Below are 19,688 nucleotides of genomic sequence, written 5' to 3'. Positions count from 1 at the left end.
GTTAAGACAAATTTAGCATGATCTGCATTCTGTTGAAATTATGAGCCCCCTAGCATTTCAGTGGGCATACACCTTTAATTTCTTCATAATGCTTTTAATTGTGATCAAAGTCATTAATTTTGCCAGGTTCAGGTTAAAAAAATAAATATGAATTCTGTTTTGTTACATATTTTTGAAATCTACTGCATAACAATTGTTTTGTTACTGTACATATTTCTGAAAGCTACTGCATAAAATGGTATTTGTTACATATTTCTGAAAACACAGCATAAATGTTGTGTTATCAGAATCAGAATCATCTCAGAATCTTTATTTTGCCAAGTATGTCCAAAAAACACACAAGGAATTTGTCTCTGGGAGTTGGAGCTACTCTAGTATGACAACAGACAGTCAATTGACAAAGAATACTTTTGAGACAAAGACATTGAGAAAAACAGTCGCTGAGCAATAAAAGGCTGCTTGCAATCTGGTAATGCCGGTACATTTTTTTGTGACAATTGTGCAAAAAGATGCAGAAGCTTCTAGCAATTAGAGCAGTTTGAATAACTAATATAGCAATAGTCCGGTGCAATGACCATTGTGCAAAGATCGCCGAGACTTCAAGGAATGTACACAGTTTACAGTGACTAGTCGTGCGATAATCTGGGACAATGTCAATTGTGCAAATGTTGCAGATACTCCTCAATCAGTGTGAAAGTGGTGCAGATGCTACTCTGGCATGAGTGGCCAGTATTGGTCAACAACAGATATGCAAATAGTGCAGCGTGGCAAGACTACTAGAGTGAGTGTACGAGTAATGTATAATTGGACCAACAGAAATGTGACAACAAACTCAAGACAAAAAATTGGCAGCATATTGCAATGGAATTGTAAGTTAGCTGTTTAAGAAGTTGATGGCAAGAGTGAAGAAGCTGTTAGAATGTCTGCTAGTTTTAGTTTGCATTGTTCGGTAGCGCCTACCTGAGGTGAGGAGCTGGAAGAGGTGGTGACCATGATGTGGAGGGTCCAAGAGGATATCTGCACGCTCTTGTCTTTGTTCTGGCAGCGTGCAAGTCCTCAAGGTTGAGTAGGAGGGTACCAACAATCTTTTCAGCAGCTTCGATTGTCCGTTGCAGTCGGAGTTTGTCCTTTTTTGTAGCAGCACCAAACCAGACTGTGATGGAAGAACACAGGACCGATTCGATGACCGCTGTGTAGAACTGCCTAAGCATCTCCTGTGGCAGGCTGTGCTTCCTCAGATGCCGCAGGAAGTACATCCTCTGCTGGGCCTTTTTGAGGACGGAGTTGATGTTGCTCGCCCACTTCAGGACCTGAGAAACTGTAATACCCAGGAACCTGAAGGTCTCGACGGTTGACACAAGGCAGCTTGACAGCGTGAGGGGCAGCTGTGGCGAAGGATGCCTCCTGAAATCCACAATCATCTCTACAGTCTTGAGCGTGTTCAACTCCAGGTTGTGTCGGCCGCACCACAGCTCCAGCCGCTTCACTTCCTGTCGATATGCAGACTCATTACAGTCTTTGATGAGGCCGATGACAGTGGTGTCATCTGCAAAATTCAGGAGTTTGTGGGTTGAGGTGCAGTCGTTCGTGTAGAGAGAGAAGAGCAGCGGAGAGAAGACAAAACTTTGGGTCGCCCCGGTGCTGATGCTGCGTGTGGATGAGGTGGCCTCCCCCAGCCTCACCTGCCGTGTCCCGCCCGTCAGAAAGTTGTAAATCCACAGGCAGATGGAAGGCGAGACGCTGAGCTGGAGAAGCTTGGTGGAAAGGAGTTCGGGGATGATGGTGTTGAACGCAGAGCTGAAGTCCACGAACATGATCCTAGGTCCCTGCGCTGTCGAGGTGTTCTAGGATGACGTGCAGTCCCATGTTGACTGCATCATCCGTAGACCTGTTTTCTTGGTAGGCAAACTGCAGGGGATCCAGCAGGGGACCTGTGACGCTCTTGAGGTTGTCCAGCACGAGGCGTTCAAAGGACTTCATGACCCTAGATGTCAAGGCGACAGGCCTGTAGTCATTCAGACGCGAGATTGCAGTTTTCTTGGGGACTGGATGATGGTGGAGCGCAGTAGCAATGCCAAGAAGCTACTGCATTTGCATAGGTATGCTGTTTTGATGGTAGAATTCTAGGTTTTGCTGTACTCCATGTAGTTTATGAAGTCATCTTCCATGAAATGTGTTGGAAACAGCACAATTCTGGTTCCGAAATGATTAGGAATTTCTTCCAAAATAATTTGAAGCTATTTATTCCTCAACTCCTCTGAGGTTGGCAGGTGATGCAAAGTACAAGTTTTTGCTTTGCATAAGAAGCCGGTGCCTTTTCGTTCAGCCATTTTCCAAATTTGAGTTGAGTGGGTGTACCGTAACTACGTCACAATGAAGCCTGAAACTCATTTTCTTGCTTTTTGACTTTCATTGGCTATTGCATACAATGCACAAACCGCATTGCTATCGAACTTAAACCAGGTCACATACTAATTTTGACCCATGTTATGTATGATACAACAGTGGAAAAGTATGGATATTGATGGCATGGGACCGTTAACTCATTCACTGCCGGTCTTCCCAGTTAACATGGATATCTGACTTCTAAAGCCCTCAATGGCAGTGAATGTGTTAAAGGTAATTCACCACCTTTGTCATTGAAATTGATTCTTTTTTTTTTTTTTTTTTTTTACCTTTTTAGAATGAAATGTTTTACAGTTGTATGACAATTTACGGAATCCAACACAGACATTACACCTTTTTACACTTGAATGACAGTTAAATATGTTAAAATGTTACTGAAAACATTGCCTTACCATGTGATTAAAGGTTTTATAGATAATACTAACAGGAGATGAGATAAAACAACCCCAATTCCAATGAAGTTGGGACGTTGTGTTAAACATAAATAAAAACAGAATACAATGATTTGCAAATCATGTTCAACCTATATTTAATATAATAAACTACAAAGACAAGATATTTAATCTTCAAACTGATAAACTTTATTGTTTTTAGCAAATAATCATTGACTTAGAATTTTATGGCTGCAACACGTTCCAAAAAAGCGGGGACAGGGTCATGTTTACCACTGTGTTACATCACCTTTTTTTTTTAACAACATTCAATAAACGTTTGGGAACTGAGGACACTAATTGTTGAAGCTTTGTAGGTGGAATTCTTTCCTATTCTTGCTTGATATACAGCTTCAGCTGTTCAACAGTCCGGGGTCTCCGTTGTTGTATTTTACGCTTCGTAATGCACCAAACATTTTCAATGGGAGACAGGTCTGGACTGCAGGCAGGCCAGTCTAGTACCCACACTCTTTTACTACGAAGCCACGCTGTTGTAACACATGCAGAATGTGGTTTGGTGCTTATTTCAGCATTGTCTTGCTGAAATAAGCAGGGGCGTCCATGAAAAAGACGTTGCTTGGATGGCAGCATATGTTTCTCCAGATCGTGTATGTACCTTTCAGCATTAATGGTGCCTTCACAGATGTGTAAGTTACCCATGCCATTGGCACTAACACAGCCCCATACCATCGCAGGTGCTGGCTTTTGAACTTTGCGTCCATAACAGTCCAGATGGTTCTTTTCCTCTTTGGCCCAGAGGACACGACGTCCAGAATTTCCCCCAAAAATTTGAAATGTGGACTCGTCGGACCACAGAACACTTTTCCACTTTGCATCAGTCTATTTTAAATGAGCTCGGGCCCAGAGAAGCCGGTGGCGTTTCTGGATGTTGTTGATAAATGGCTTTTGCTTTGCATAGTAGAGTTTCAAGTTGCACTTATGGATGTAGCGCCAAACTGTATTTACTGACATTGACACATTGATGTCGGTTTTTGATGCAGTGCCGCCTGAGGGATCAAAGGTCACGGGCATTCAATGTTGGTTTTCGGCCTTTCTGGGTACATGCAGTGATTTCTCCAGATTCTCTGAACCTTTTGATGATATTATGGACCGTAGATGATGGAATCCCTAAATTCCTTGCAATTGTACGTTGAGGAACACTGTCCTTAAACTGTTCGACTATTTTCTCACGCACTTGTTCACAAAAAGGTGAACCTCGCCCTAGCTTTGCTTGTGAATGACTGAGTAATTCAGGGAAGCTCCTTTTATACCCAATCATGGCACCCACCTGATCCCAATTAGCCTATTCATCTGTGGGATGTTCCAAATAGGTGTTTGATGAGCAATCCTCATCTTTCTCAGTCTTCTTTCCCATCTGTTCCAGCTTTTTTGGAACGTGTTACAGCCATAAAACGTCCCAACTTCATTGGAATTGGGGTTGTACTATAATGACCTTACGACTCAGTAACAAACTAAGAAGGCAGAGGAGGGGAAGGTTGGTTGAGGAGTGAAAACAAATACTTGACGTAAAATAATCCAAATGGAAAAGTGAGGCTACATTGTTGCTATGTTGTTAACTGTGAAAAGAGATGAATCAACAAAACAAAAACAATCAAATTCAAGCATTAAAGCATTTTCCACTGCACAGTACCTACTTGGCTAGCTACGCCTCTTGTCGCTGTTGATGCATTTGCATTGGCTAAAGCAGGTGTTATAAGCAGATGCCACATGGGCGACATCAACCACTGCTGTTTATCGACTGGTTGAGCAGATTGGTCATCACCATTGTAATGGAGGATTTCGGCGACAAAGGACAAAAATGAACATGCGTGCTTGAGTTACCTCAGCATGTTAGCTGCACACCCTACATTGTAATACTGCGGTGTCTCCCCTTTGCAGCAGCACTTTGTTTTATTGCTGCCCACAGTCTCCTCTCTGATAAAATGCAGAGAAGTAAATGCAGAAGACCGTCATTGTCCTTGTTTGCGTGCAGATGTGTTCAATGTGTCTTAGTTTGTTTTTATTTCCTTGGGTTCTCTATTCAAGTAGAAACCCACACAAGGAAAGTACAGCTGCGTGGAGCTGGTATTTTGTAGTGGAAACGTGATTTGAGAGTTTTGAAGCAGAAGAAAGGTTTCAAACAGACCCTCAATAGTCGCAGCGTTAGGACACAACAATAAAAACAAGCATATTGCCAGCAAAACACACTGAACACAAAAACCCCGTCCACACTGAGTGATTGACACATCACAACGCGGAGAAGCTTTCTGACCTCTTTGACGTTCTGATAGTTCTCGTTCTGATAGTTCTCGTTCTTCTCCCCTTTGTCCTTCTTGGGTGTGGCATCCTCCGCTGCCCCCTGTGGGAAGCACAGGGCAACACAGCATGCAAGAGACACCGATGTCACATGGCAAACGGCTTTAGAAAAGTATTAGTCAGCGGCAAACCATAGTCCTTCAATGGGACCTTACCCGACTTAATCCATCACTTAATATCCCCACTATAACCTCGCAATTATAGAAACCTTCAATACTCGTATAAAACACAAGATCACAGCACACAACTGTGCCACGTATCATCTGGAGCAATTTAGAATCGATTTATATAAAAAAACATAAACATCACACTCACCAGAGGTACTGATTATTGTTAATTATTGAATGTGCTAATGTATGCAGACATGTTTTGATAATTGAAGTTGCCTATAACAAGTTTTGCTCTGACCAACCAATCAGAGAACGATGCTGGCATCATTGAGGGCCAGCTCGCTGACCTTGTGAGGAAGAATTTTAAATCTGATTGGTTAAAGAAACCGTCCCATTGCTAACATAGTTTAAGTTACATGGACCAGCACTACTGATTCTGAAAGTCCTGGGGCCTCATTTATCAAAGAGTGCATAGGATTCTTAGTAAAAGCGTACGCACGCACAAAAGCTGAAAATGCCGTACAGCGATCATAAACAAAAATCCTATCAAACTGTACGTACGCACACCAGCGCACGTAGGGAATTTGCCTTGATGAGGACAAAAAAAAAAAAAAAAAAAAAAAAGAATTGCGGCCCATAGACAGTGTTACTGTTACTACACTGAAAAAGTGTAGTAATTTTTTTTTATTGTCAAGGAGAAGAGGGGAAATTTTGTCAGTTAAACAAATTTTCTTCATGTACAACGGATAATAAAATTGACTTTGTCAGTGTGGTGGCATAATGTCGCAAATGGAGACAGCGACACGGCAGAGAGACGAAACCAGAAATTTAAGCCCTGTTCAATCTTGTATTGCAAAGAAAATACAACACGTGAAACAAAATAAAAGGATTCGTTTAATGTGTTCGTCATTTGTCGGTGAGCGCTGGTAGGCCCCAGCCCAACCACCCTCCTCGCCTCCCCCCATGCACACCACGTGCCAAATGCAATTTTGCAATCAAAATATGTTATTTATACCCGAGGGGCACTCAAAAGACATGAGCTGCATCATTAAAAAAGGACTGACAAAAAATAACAAAATCTTACACAAAGTGTCAAATCAATCTTTTCCTTTCGGCTTGTCCCGTTAGGGGTCGCCACAGCGTGTCATTCTTTTCCATGTAAGCCTATCTCCTGCATCCTCCTCTCTAACACCAACTGCCCTCATGTCTTCTCTCATCTATCAACCTTCTCTTTGGTCTTCCTCTAGCTCTCTTGCCTGGCAGCTCCATCCTCATCCCCCTTCTACCAATATACTCACCTCCTCTCCTCTGGACATGTCCAAACCATCGAAGTCTGCTCTCTCTAACTTTGTCTCCAAAACATCTAACCTTGGCTGTCCCACTGATGAGCTCATTTCTATTCCTATCCAACCTGGTCACTCCTAGAGCGAATCTCAACATCTTCATTTCCGCCACCTCCGGCTCTGCTTCCTGTTGTGTCAAAGTGTCAAATCAATACAGCCTGTAATGTTTGATATTAAGTCTCATCAGAGGATTCCAACCAAAAGTGTGCTAAGCACAAAAGCTAAAGATTGCGGACGACCCAAATAAATGAGATCTAAAAAACTGTGCATACGCACACCTGTAGGGAGTTTTCCTTGACAAGTCACAGTTCCACTGATGAAAGTGCGCACATGGATCCCGCATAAAAATCAGCTAATGATTGTAAATGAGACATGCTGCCCAATGTATTGTGAAGGCTGAATTTTGGCGATGACAGACAGTTCGGGAAAATAAAAATCTTTTTAAAACTTCCCGGAGACAGAAGTCGACATGCTTATCGGCGAGGTGGAGGTGAGGAAGGATGTGTTGTTTGGTGGCTTTGGAAGCGCCACAAGAAATAAAAGGAAACACAGTGAGTGGCAGGAGGTCACTGCTGCAGTGAGTGCAGTGAATCCCAAAAAAGAAGAATTGCGGCCATCGCCACGTATATGTCAATGTAATTTTGCATCAGATTCATGTCAATCGAGCAATCAATGAATCTACTTTATTTATCCCCGAGGACAACGTATAGGCATGAGGAGTATCGTTATTTAAAAAAAGGACAGACAATACAACAACAAAGTCCTACACAAAGTGAAAAATCAAATCCTTTAACGTTTGATATTAAGTGAAACTGAATGTGTGAAAGGCATAGCTTCTATTCACCATCTCATGAATCGCTACATTTCCTTGTCTCTGAAATGTGCACACGAATGGTTTAGAGTTTCCGTACATGTGCACACTTTTTCACGTCGCTTTTTTTTTTTTTTTTTGCGAGGTCACCTACTTTGCACAGGAAATTGCGTATGCATCTTTCAGTCCCTGTTATGTGCATACGCAGCGCTGATAAGTGAAACCCCTGGGCAGATTCGATTAACATGGCAGCAGGCTGATATCTGATTGGACAAAATCAATTTAACATCCACTGATTTATACTGTAATCTGAGCAACCAAGAGAAATGCTATGAAATGGAGAGAATAGACTATTGGGAAGAAATGAATACAATTTCAATGAACAAATATTGGAATTGATAATAATTTAACTTACCAATTGAAAATATTTTGAGACGTTTTCACCTTTCCTATTTAAAAATACTTGTTTGAAGGTTTATTAATAAAAAAAAAAAAACACACACACACACACACGCAAGGTCAATTCCTTGGTTTTTGTTGTATATTGAAGACATTTGGATTTCAGATCAAAAGAAGGAATTGACCTTTTTTGTTTAAGCCTGTCCTCTTCCTGTCAGCCATTTTGGAAATGACATTTGGACGGTAAACCAACACGAAACATTTTCAAAAGGTGAGTGTTAAAGATTCTTTGTCTATATGTGCCCTGTGATTGGCTGGCAACCAATTAGGATGTACCCTGCCTCTCGCCCAAAGTCAGCTGAGACTAGCACCAGCACACCTGCGAAGCTAGTGAGGATAAGGGGTATTGAAAATACAGTGGGTACGGAAAGTATTCAGATCCCCTTAAACTTTTCACTCTTATATTGCAGCCATTTGCTCAAAACATTTAAGTTCTTTCTTTTCCTCATGAATGTACACAGCACCCCATATTGACAGAAAAAAAATTGTTGAAATTTTCACAGATTTATTAAAAAAGAAAAACTGAAATATCACACAGCCATAAGTATTCAGACCCTTTGCTGTGACACTCATATTTAACTCGGGTGGAGCCCTCCACCAGTCGGGGCTTTATGGCAGAGTGGCCCGACGGAAGCCTCTCCTCAGTGCAAGACACATGAAAGCCCGCATGGAGTTTCCTAAAAAACACCTGAAGGACTCCAAGATGGTGAGAAATAAGATTCTCTGGTCTGATGAGACCAAGAGATAACTTTTTGGACTTAATTCTAAGCGGTATGTGTGGAGAAAACCAGGCACTGCTCATCTATCACCTGTCCAATACAGTCCCAACCTCCATGACAAGTAAAGGAGCGATAGACGATCTGGTTAATCCTGGGGAAAATGCTTGTGTTGACGCACTGATCAGAGAACATCGTAGCGTCACCATTGATGACATCACCATCATGAGTCATCATCACTGGGATAAGCTTAGCCCCAAACATGTTTTACAACCTTTTGAAAATGTTTTTTTATGTTTATTGAACATATACAGAAACAAATCAAAACAAGATAAATTTGCGACAAATGGCAAAACCAAAAAACAAAACCAAACAAGGAAATAATAACCAAAGGATTGTACATTGTATATGTTCAAAAGGAGTAGGGAGAAATAAAACAAATCATTCATTCATTTTCCATACCGCTTAGCCTCTCTAGGGGCGCGGGTATGCTGGAGCCTATCGCAGCTATCTTTGTGCAAGAGGCGGGGTAAACCCTGAACTGGTTGCCAGCCAATCACAGGACACATATAAACAAGTAACAATTCACACCTACGGGCAATTTAGAGTTTTCAATTAACCTACCATGCATGTTTTTGGAATGTGGGAGGAAACCGGAGTACCCGGAGTAAAACCACGGAGGCAAGGGGAAAACATGCAAAAAATGGATGGATGGACAATAAGAATATTAGCCATAACAACTATAATAATGACATCCATCCATCCATTTTCTGAGCCGCTTCTCCTCACTAGGGTTGCGGGCGTGCTGGAGCCTATCCCAGCTATCATCGGGCAGGAGGAGGGTACACCCTGAACTGGTTGCCAGCCAATCGCAGGGCACATATAAACAAAGAACCATTTGCACTCACATTCACACCTACGGGCAATTTAGAGTTGTCAATTAACCTACCATGCATGTTTTTGGGATGTGGGAGGAAACCGGAGTGCCCGGAGAAAACCCACGCAGGCACGGGAGAACATGCAAACTCCACACAGGCGGGGCCGGGGATTGAACCCCGGTCATCAGAACTGTGAGGCTGACGCTCTAACCAGTCGTCCACTGTGCCGCCATAATAATGACATCTATAATAATAATAATAATGTTAAAAAGCATCGTAAATTTAACTACATCTCCCACAGGATAAAAGATGACAACAGACGACAACAAACCAATCAGCACGCGTAGCTGCACCTTCACCAGGGTTGACGCAGCGAGCCCCGACCACACCGGCCACAAACAGGAAGTTGAATAAGCAGAAAACGAAGCAGCAGATATTAGTTTGTTAGAATTTCTTGCAGATGTGCTTGAATGTGACACCAGTGAGACTTGTTAGAGATGTTTGCTAGTCTTCTTAGGAGACAGCGCTATCTAGCTGACGGAAGTTAGGCATGCATTCATCATACATGCAGTGACATTTTAAAGTTGGACCCAAAATGTTGGAGAAGCGTCATCATTCGTGACATGATGGCTGGTGTGATTCATTTCAGCCAGCAGCATTATCGCTGCGTGAATTTTGCGGGGTTTTTTTTGACACTTTTTCTTAAAGAATGACGTGTTAAAAGAAGAATGTCCACAGAAAAGAAAAGACCGAGGTGAGTGTTTAGGTGTCAAGATAGTTGGAAATGATGGCCAGAAGTCATGTGATGACTCAATTCAAGTGTTAAGGACTGACACGGCTTTAATCTTGGTGGGTTGATACTTCCTGTTTGTTACATTGCCGTTGGCTAAACAGGAGTCGAGCAGCTTTTTGTGAACAAAGGACTTTGATTTGGATCTTGATTTGAGTCCATGGGTTTGTGATGTTTGTCTGGCATAGGCTTGTTGCTGTGTTTAAAAAGGTCAAGTTTTTGATATGTGCGTTATGTTTCAATGTTTTACATGGCAATAATATTTTATTTTTTCATCCTTTGGAATTAATTCATTGACAAATGATTATTTCGTAAAACAATGAACAAATATAAATATTAACAAACAATTATTCTATTAAAAAATGATGACAAAATAATTATAATTTACAAATAATTATTGTTTGAAAATGAGGAACAAATATTCATTCATTCATTCATTCATCTTCCGTTCTGCTTATTCTCACTAGGGTCACAGGGGTCCTGGAGCCTATCCCAGCTGACCCTGGGAGAGAGGTGGGGTAAAACCTGAACTAGTCGCCAGCCAATTGCAAGGCACATATAAACAAACAACCATTCGCACTCACATTGAAACCTACGGGAAATTTAGAGTCTTCAATTAACCTACCATGCATGTTTATTGAATGTGGGAGGAAACCGGAATAGCCGGAGAAAACCCACGCAGGCACGGGGCGAACATGCAAACTCCACACAGGCGAGGCCGGATTTGAACCCGGGTCCTCAGAACTGTGAGGCAGACGTGCTAACCAGTCCCCCGCCCCCACGTGTCGGGTTCTACACCTGACCGCTGTGCCCCTGTGCCGTCCTGAGGAACAAAATTATAAATAATTAGCAAATACTTTATAAAAAAATTATAATTAAAATGACAATTTAAGTTAAAAGAGTGTTTAAAGTGTGTTTTATTGTTGAAACAGATTAATATCAGAGTCTTTAACTTCTGCATATGCTTGTAATGTATTAAAATAATGGAGGTAAAAAAAAAAAAATGTAAAAAAAATGTGTACAGTCACAATTTTCATGATGCGACAGTTTGGACTGAAATTAATTCTTCCAAATCAAATTGATCTCAATGTGACTTTTGTTTTGAAATTTCACCAAAAAGTAATTGTCGGTTGCGGTCAAATTTGCAGTTTCTGTTCAGCATGCACACATAAGGCAAGGTGAGTTTTGTGCTACCTCCACTTTCTCTTTCTTATCTTTCTTTTCCTTCTTTCCATCTCCACCTCCGGACGTCTTCTTCTCCACCCACAGCTCAGACTTCTCCACCAACGTCCTCAGACAGTCCAGATCCAATTTGATCAGCTTGTAATTCTCCACATCCTGAGCCGAGATGAGTAGCTGGACCTGCGCAGCGGAAAGAAGATCTGGCTTGAATCTTGCAGGTATGGTGTTACTCCTTCCGCCAAATCCAGCTGTTCCCCGTGCGGACCGGTCCGGCCGAACACTCGCAAGCTTGACCTGCCTGCCTCAATCGTATTCAAGACACCTAACATTGCGGTCTACTAAAAGTACAGATTAGTGCATATTTGGGTTTAAATTAAAAAGAATAGGAATCTCCAGCTATATGCATTCACTACACGCTCATTCGACCAATTTCACATCACAAGTCAGTTTCCTTTGCCAATGTTCGTCTGTACTTTGTTTGTTTTGTGTTTTCGGTGTTGTTTCCCTGTAGATTCCCCATGTTAGATCATTAAAATTTTCCATAAAATTCACTACCTGCATTGTTGTGTGTGTTTGGGTTCGAGAAACAAAAAACTCTGGTCGTCTAGAACTCTTATCTAATTCATGTAGCAACCTTCAAATTACGAGACTGAAGATAAAAAGGTTGTCGTCACTTTGTCCTGAAGTTTTAAACTTCTAAAAAGTGACGTGGTGCCCCCTTCCTAGATAAAATAGCTTGATTTATAACGCTGTAATTTAAAATTACGCTAAACCGGAAGTAACGCAGGCATTGCTTCCATCTTATTCTTTCCTCCTAAATTAATTACATTTTTATTCGACTGAGAAACGCTACACAATATCCACATTATCGCGAAATTAAAAGTGCCTCGATAGCGTCGTGGCCTTGTTTCGGAATAAAATAATGAGCCGTTGTGCTAAAATTTAGTCTTGTGCCGTCTATACAAAGCCAAGCTGCTTAGCCAGGCTGCTACAGTGCTTGACTTCCTTATTTGAGTTTAAACGTACCCGAGTGGATGCATAATCCATGTGTGTACGTTTAATGAAATACACTAATTGGCTGACTGGCCTGCATAACCGCAGCGTTAAGAAGAGTGCATTGGCGTTGTAACTTCTTCGTACTATGTACTATGCTTGTCAGAGCGTTGCTTTACAATCGACTGAGTGAGATAGAGGCGCCTTGTTGTTCACGCCGGCCTCTGTCCAAGCAAACGCAGACCCACTGGTCAGGATCGGTTGCCGTGGACCTCCGCTTCATGAAGCCAGCTTCTTAGCTCGCAGCGGCTGCCGTCGGGAAGCCCCGTGACTCAGATCTCCATGTATCGCCGCCACCGCCGCCCTCTCTCCTCCGCCGAATTGTTCAATCATATTGTAACAGTATCACTCTTTCGTGGGGTACTAGTGAGCCGAAAGTCATCGGTGAATGAACATCACACGGAGAGGAAATAACAATTCTAACTCCCGTTAAAACATGTATCTCCGCAATTACGTTCCATTAGTCCCAAAAATGAAATAATAAACTCCATAGCACTGCAAAAATAAATCATCTTACATCTTCAAATGTAATGTTTACATTTCAAATAAAAACATATCACAGAGGCTGCTCAGAAAAATAAATCGTTTTACAGTATCACTAAGTGGAGGAAAATAATTTTTGTAGGAGCCCCATGATTATTTTGCTTATTGTTACTTGGCTGTTTCTACACCTACATTGCCTTTAAGACTGTTCCTGTCTTTCTGACTTGACTTGGATTTTTGGACTCAAGCAAATAAATCACAGTCAGTAGGCAGTAATTTCTAATCTTATAACTTTAAAAAATATTGACAAATTCTGTTAAATTACTGAACAGAATTTCATAATGGACAGTTTTGTTATTGTGAGCGTAACATGATTATTGCTGCAGCAAAAATAGCGTTTTGGAGGTACTTTATACGAATGTAAACATTGGATGGAGTAGGATAGAAGTGCATGGTAATATATGATGTGATGTCTTTCACAAAAAACCTGTGAGGAAACGCAAAAAAACTACTAAAGCCTATTGAGAAGGACTCGGTGAGCTAGAAAAACAGAGGTTTTTCGGTATTCCTGCATTCCCCTCTTCACTCCAACTTTCCTGCAATAACGTGAGCTTTCCCACAATACCGCAATAATTGGCGTACCGTGAGATTAAAACCATGATAAAACCGAACTGTGATATATAGTAAACATTTGAGTGCACTTGACCCAACAGGACAAGCTCAAGTTTGGCAAGGGCAAGCAACAATTTTAGGTCAACTTCAAGCCCTGTAGCGGATAGTGCGAGAAGCAAAAGTAGCAGTCTAAATCTTCACTCAGCACTCACACTTGTCCAACATCACAAACTGATGGACTCAAATGCACAACACCAGTCCCAGAAGATCCAACTCAAAGTTCTTTGTCCACAAAAACCTTCAAGCCAGGACAATTGAACAAGAAACCCCCAAAGGCAGCCCACCGAAATATAGTAAAAGTGATAACAGAGCTAAACATGGTTTAACAGAGGAATTAATGAAGACTGCCCTTCAGGGAAGTGCCCTAAAAAGTTAACTTCGAGCCCTCATGGTTGAACGCTGCGGAAGTATAAATTAAGTTGGACTGAACAGATACATGACTATAAGGAGGCAGCAGATCGTGTTTAGTGCATACACCTGCTTCCGGCCTATCTGTGTGTTCAAAAACATGCTTGTTCGGTTATTTAAGACTCTTAAGTTGTCTGTAGGTGTTATTGAGAATGTGAATGGTTGTTTGTCTCAACTCAGCGTCCGGGGGTCAACTCAGCGTCTGGGGGTTATCCTTAACCAGATACCCGAGCCACCTCATCTGCCTCCTCTCGATGCAGAGGAGCAGCGGCTCTACTCTGAGCCCCTCCCAGATGACCAAGATTCTCACCCTATCTCCACCCTTTGGAGGAAACTAATTTCCGCCACTTGTATCCGCGATCTTGTTCTTTTGGTCACGACTCACAGCTTGTGACCATAGGTGAGGGTAAGAATAGAGATCGACCGGTAAATAGAGAGCTTTGCCTTTTGGCTCAGCTCTTTCTTCACCACGACAGACCGATACAGAGTCCGTATCACTGCAGAGGCTGCACCGATACGCCTGTTGATCTCCTACTCCATTCTTCCCTCACTCGTGAACAAGACCTCAAGATACTGGAACTTCTCCACTTGGGGCGGGATATCTTCCCCGACTTGGAGAGGGCATTCCACCCTTTTCTAACTGAGGACCATGGTCTCAGATTTCGATATGCTGATTTTCATCCTGGCCGCTTCACACTCGGATGCGAACCGCTCCAGCGAGAGTTGAAGGTCACGGCTTGATGAAGCCATCAGAACCACATCATAAGCAAAAAGCAGAGACGCAATGCTAAGGCCACCAAACCGGACCCCCTCACCGCCTCGGCTGTGCCTAGAAATTTTGTCCACAAAGGTAATGAACAGAATCGGTGACAAAGGGCAGCCTTGCTGGAGTCCAGCTCTCACTGGAAACGTATTTTACTTACTACCGGTAATGCAGACCAAACTCTGACACCGGTCGTACAGGGACTGAACAGCCCTTATTAGGGATTCCGGTACCCCATATTCCCGGGTCACCCTCCACAGGGACACGGTTGAACGCCTTCTCCAAGTCAACAAAACACATGTAGACTGGTTGGGCAAACTCCCATGCACACTTGAGGACACTTCTGAGGGTGTAGAGCTGGTCCACTGTTCCACGGCTAGGACGGCCAGGCTCTGCTTCCTCTTGGGAAGGTGTGTCAGTAGAATGGAGGAGGTGTTTGAAGTATTCGGCCCACTGACTCGCAACGTCCCGAGTTGAGGTCAGCAGCGCCTCATTCCCACTATACACAGTGTTGATGGTGCACCGCTTCCCCCTCCTGAGATGCCGGATGGTGGACCAGAGTTTCCTCGAAGCCATCTGGAAGTCCTTCTCCATGCCCGGGTTTTTGCCTCAGGAACGACAAAAGCTCTATTCCGCTTGGCCAGCCAGTACCCATCGGCTCCCTCCGGAGTCCTACAGGCCAAAAAGGCCAAACAGGACTCCTTCTTCAGCTTGATGGCATCCCTCACCGCTAGTGTCCAACAACGGGTTCCGGGATTGCCGCCACGAAGAGGCCCCAACCACCTTACGGCCACAGCTTTGGTCAGCAGCCTCAACAATAGAGGTGTGGAACATGGTTCACTCTGACTCAATGTCCCCTGCCTCATCCGGGACGTGGGCGAAGTTCTGTCGGAGTTGAAACTTCTTTTGACAGGGGACTCTGCCAGACATTCCCAGCAGACCCCCACAATACGTTTGACTCTGCCAGGTAGGACCGCCATCTTTGCCCACCATTGGAGCAAACACATCGCAATGTGGTGATCGGTTGACCGCTCCGCCCCTCTCTTCACTCAAGTGTCCAAGACATGCAGCCACCGATCCGATGACATAACCACAAAGTCGATGATCAAACTTCGGATGAGGGTGGCCTAGTGCCAAATGCACATATGGACAGCCTTATGTCTGAACATGGTATTCGTTATGGACAATCTGTGACAAGGACACAAGTCCAATAACAAAACACTGCTTGGGTTCTGATCGGAGGGGGGCCGTTCTTCCCAATCACGCCCTTCCAGGTCTCACTGTCACTGCTCACGTCAGCACGGAGACGTAGGGGAATCAGTATACCCACACCTGCTCAGCGCCTCTAACCTTGGGCAACTCCGGAGTGGAAGAGAAGCCAACCCCTCTCGAGAAGACTGGTACCGGAGCCCAAGCTGTGTGTTAAGGCGAGCCAGACTATATTCCGTCAGGATTTCTAAACCTCGCACACCAGTTCAGTTCTGCCAGAGAAGTGACGTTCCATGTCCCTTGAGCGAGTTTTTGTATGTGTGGATGGGACCGCCTAGGTCCCCGACTTTGGTCGCTGCCCACCTCACACTGCACCTGACCCCCTCGGCCCCTCCCACTGGTGGTGAGCCCATGGGAAGGGCGACCCACGTCTTTTCAGGCTGTGGCGGCCGGCCCCCAAGAGTGCAGGCCCGGCCACCAGGTGCTTGCCATTGTGCGCCACGTCCGAGCCTGACTGCACAGGGGGTCCCATTGACCTGCGTCCGGGCGAGGGAAAACAAGGTCCGATATTTTTACTCGTCATAAGAGGTTTTTGAGCGTGTTTGGTCTGGTCCCTTAACTAGGACCTGTTTGCCATGGGTGACTCTACCAGGGTCATGAAGCCCCAGACCACTTAGCTCCTAAGATCATTGGGAAACACAAACCACTCCACCACGATTAGGTGATGGTTGCAGAACGAGTGTTATGCAGCTTTTTGGGAAGAGGTGAGACAGGCTCTCGGTGGACAGGAGGAGCTTCCAGAAGACTGGACCACTGCAGCCAAGGTGATCAGAGAGGAGGGCAGGAGAGTACTTGGTGTATCTTCTGGCAGGAAAGGAGAGAAGGAGACTTGGTGGTGGAACCTCACAGTACAGGAAATCATACAAGGAAAAAGGTTAGCTAAGAAGAAGCGGGACACTGAATGGACTGAGGAGAGGAGAAAGGAATACATTGAGATGCGACATAGGGCAAAGGTAGAGGTGGCAAAGGCCAAACAAGAGGCATATGATGAAATGTATGCCAGGTTGGACACTAAAGAAGGAGAAAAGGATCTATACGGGTTGGCCAGACAGATGGATACAGATGGAAAGGATGTGCAGCAGGTTAGGGTGATTAAGGATAGAGATGGAAATATGTTGACTGGTGCCAGTAGTGTGCTAGATAGATGGAAAGAATACTTCAGGGAGTTGATGAATGAGGAAAATGAGAGAGAAGGGAGAGTAGAAGAGCCAAGTGTGGTGGACCAGGAAGTGGCAATGATTAGTAAGGGGGAAGTTAGAAAGGCATTAAAAAGGATGAAAAATGGAAAGGCAGTTGGTCCTGATGACATTCCTGTGGAGGTATGGAAGCATCTCGGAGAGGTGGCTGTGGAGTTTTTGACCAGCTTGTTCAACAGAATTCTAGCGGCTGCCTAGAAAGAGTACCACAGATGCATTATTTGCCTTCATGATGTTGATGGAAAAGTACAGAGAAGGTCAGAAGGAGCTACATTGTGTCTTTGTAGATCTAGAGAAAGCCTATGACAGAGTACCCAGAGAGGAACTGTGGCAAGTCTGGAGTGGCAGAGAAGTATGTTAGAATAATACAGGACATGTACTCCTTGAGCCGTCACCTTATCGTGGTGCAGGGGTTTGTGTGTCCCAATGATCCTAGGAGCTAAGTTGTGGTAAAGAAGGAGCTAAGCCGAAAGGCGAAGCTCTCAATTTACCGGTCGATCTACATTCCTACCCTCACCTATGGTCACGAGCTGGGGGTCATGACCGACAGAACAAGATCCCGGTTACAAGTGGCCGAAATGAGTTTCCTCCGCAGGGTGTCCGGGCTCTCCCTTAGCGATAGGGTGAGAAGCTCGGTCATCCGGGAGGATCTCAGAGTAGAGCCCCTGCTCCTCCACATCGAGAGGAGCCAGATGAGGTGGCTGGGGCATCTGATTCGGATGCTTCCCAGACGCCTCCCTGGTGAGGCGTTCCGAGCATGTCCCAACGGGAGGAGACTCTGGGGACGACCCAGGACACGCTGGAGTGACTATGTCCTTCGGCTGGCCTGGGAACGCCTCGGGATCCCACCGGAAGAGCTGGATGAAGTGGCTGGGGAGACGGAAGACTGGGCGTCCCTGCTAAAGCTACTGCCCCCGTGACCCGACCCGGATAAGCGGTATAAAATGGATGGATGGATGGATGTACGAGGGCAGCAGAACAGTGGTGAGGTTTGCTGTTGGTGTGACAGACGAATTTAAGGTGGAGGTGGGACTGCATCAGGGATCAGCCCTGAGCCCCTTCCTGTTTGCAGTGGTGATGGATAGGTTGACAGATAAGGTTAGACTGGAATCCCCGTGGACCATGATGTTTGCAGATGACATTGTGATCTGCAGTGAAAGCAGGGAGCAGGTGGAGGAACAGTTAGAAAGATGGAGGCATGCAATGCAAAGCAGAGGAATGAAGATTAGCCGAAGTAAAACAGAATATATGTGCATGAATGAGAGGGGTGGTGGGGTAAGAGTGAGGCTATAGGGAGAAGAGATAGCAAGGGTGGAGGACTTTAAATACTTGGGGTCAACCGTCCAGAGCAATGGTGAGTGTGGTCAGGAAGTGAAGAAACGGCTCCAAGCAGGTTGGAACGGGTGGACGAAGGTGTCAGGTGTGTTATGTGACAGAAGAGTCTCTGCTAGGATGAAGGGCAAAGTTTATAAAACAGTGGTGAGGCCAGCCATGATGTACGGATTAGAGACAGTGACACTGAAGAGACAACAGGAAGCAGAGCTGGAGGTGGCGGAAATGAAGATGTTGAGGTTCGGTCCCGGAGTGACCAGGTTGGATAAAGTTAGAAATGAGCTCATCAGAGGGACAGCCAAAGTTGGAGAGAGCAGACTTCAATGCTTTGTACCCTTCCAGAGGAGAAATAGTGAGTATATTTGGAAGGATGGAGCTGCCAGGCAAGAGAGCTAGAGGAAGACCAAAGAGAAGGTTGATGGATGTCGTGAGGGAAGACATGAGGGCAGTTGGTGTTCGAGAGGAGGATGCAGGAGACAGGCTTACATGGAAAAGGATGACGTGCTGTGGCGACCCCAAAAGGGACAAGCCGAAAGGAAAAGAAGAAGATGATTTGTATTCAGCCCCCGAGTGAATACGTTGTAGAGCCACCTTTTGCTGAAAATACAGCTTTTGGTCTTTTGAAGTATGTTTCTACCAGCTTTGCGTATCCAGACACTGAAATTATCACCAATTCTTCTTTGCAAAATAACTCAAGCTCAGTCAGATAGGAATCAGCTCTGTTGGCCAAGTGTGTTACAAGGCACAAAAGGAATTTCTCTCCGGTAGATGGAGCCACTATAGTATGAAAACAAACAGCCACTATGACAAAATACACATTTAAGACATAATAAAGCACAAGTATGGAGAGTCATTGAGCAATGAAAGTGTACCACTAGTGTAGTGATGCTGATATAATGGCATTGTCGAAATAATGCAGTCCTCGAGAAATTTTGAGCAATTTAAAGTGACTAATAGTGCAATAATCTAGTACAGTGACGATTGTGTAAATGGTGCAGAGTTCTCAAACATGAGTGACCAGTAGTTATCAGTATGCAAATAGTGCAGCGTGATAAAATAGTGAGATTCAC

At 44.2% G+C, this 19,688-nt stretch overlaps 1 protein-coding gene across 1 annotated transcript in view; it reads right to left on the bottom strand.

The window, feature by feature from the left end:
* Positions 1 to 19,688, bottom strand: part of itpr3 (inositol 1,4,5-trisphosphate receptor, type 3) — a 243,398-nt gene that overhangs the window by 100,933 nt on the left and 122,777 nt on the right. Inside the window, exons 27-28 of the mRNA XM_061748450.1 lie at positions 11,455 to 11,622; positions 4,897 to 5,196 (exon numbers count right to left, since the gene is read on the bottom strand). Of these exons, the coding sequence (XP_061604434.1) occupies positions 4,897 to 5,196; positions 11,455 to 11,622 (468 nt within the window). The remainder of the gene's footprint in view (positions 1 to 4,896; positions 5,197 to 11,454; positions 11,623 to 19,688) is intronic.

This window comes from Phyllopteryx taeniolatus, chromosome 1, assembly GCF_024500385.1.
Source record: "Phyllopteryx taeniolatus isolate TA_2022b chromosome 1, UOR_Ptae_1.2, whole genome shotgun sequence".
Lineage (NCBI taxonomy): Eukaryota > Metazoa > Chordata > Actinopteri > Syngnathiformes > Syngnathidae > Phyllopteryx > Phyllopteryx taeniolatus.
Note: the sequence above shows the minus strand (reverse complement) of the source record. Positions and strands in the feature narration are given on the sequence as shown.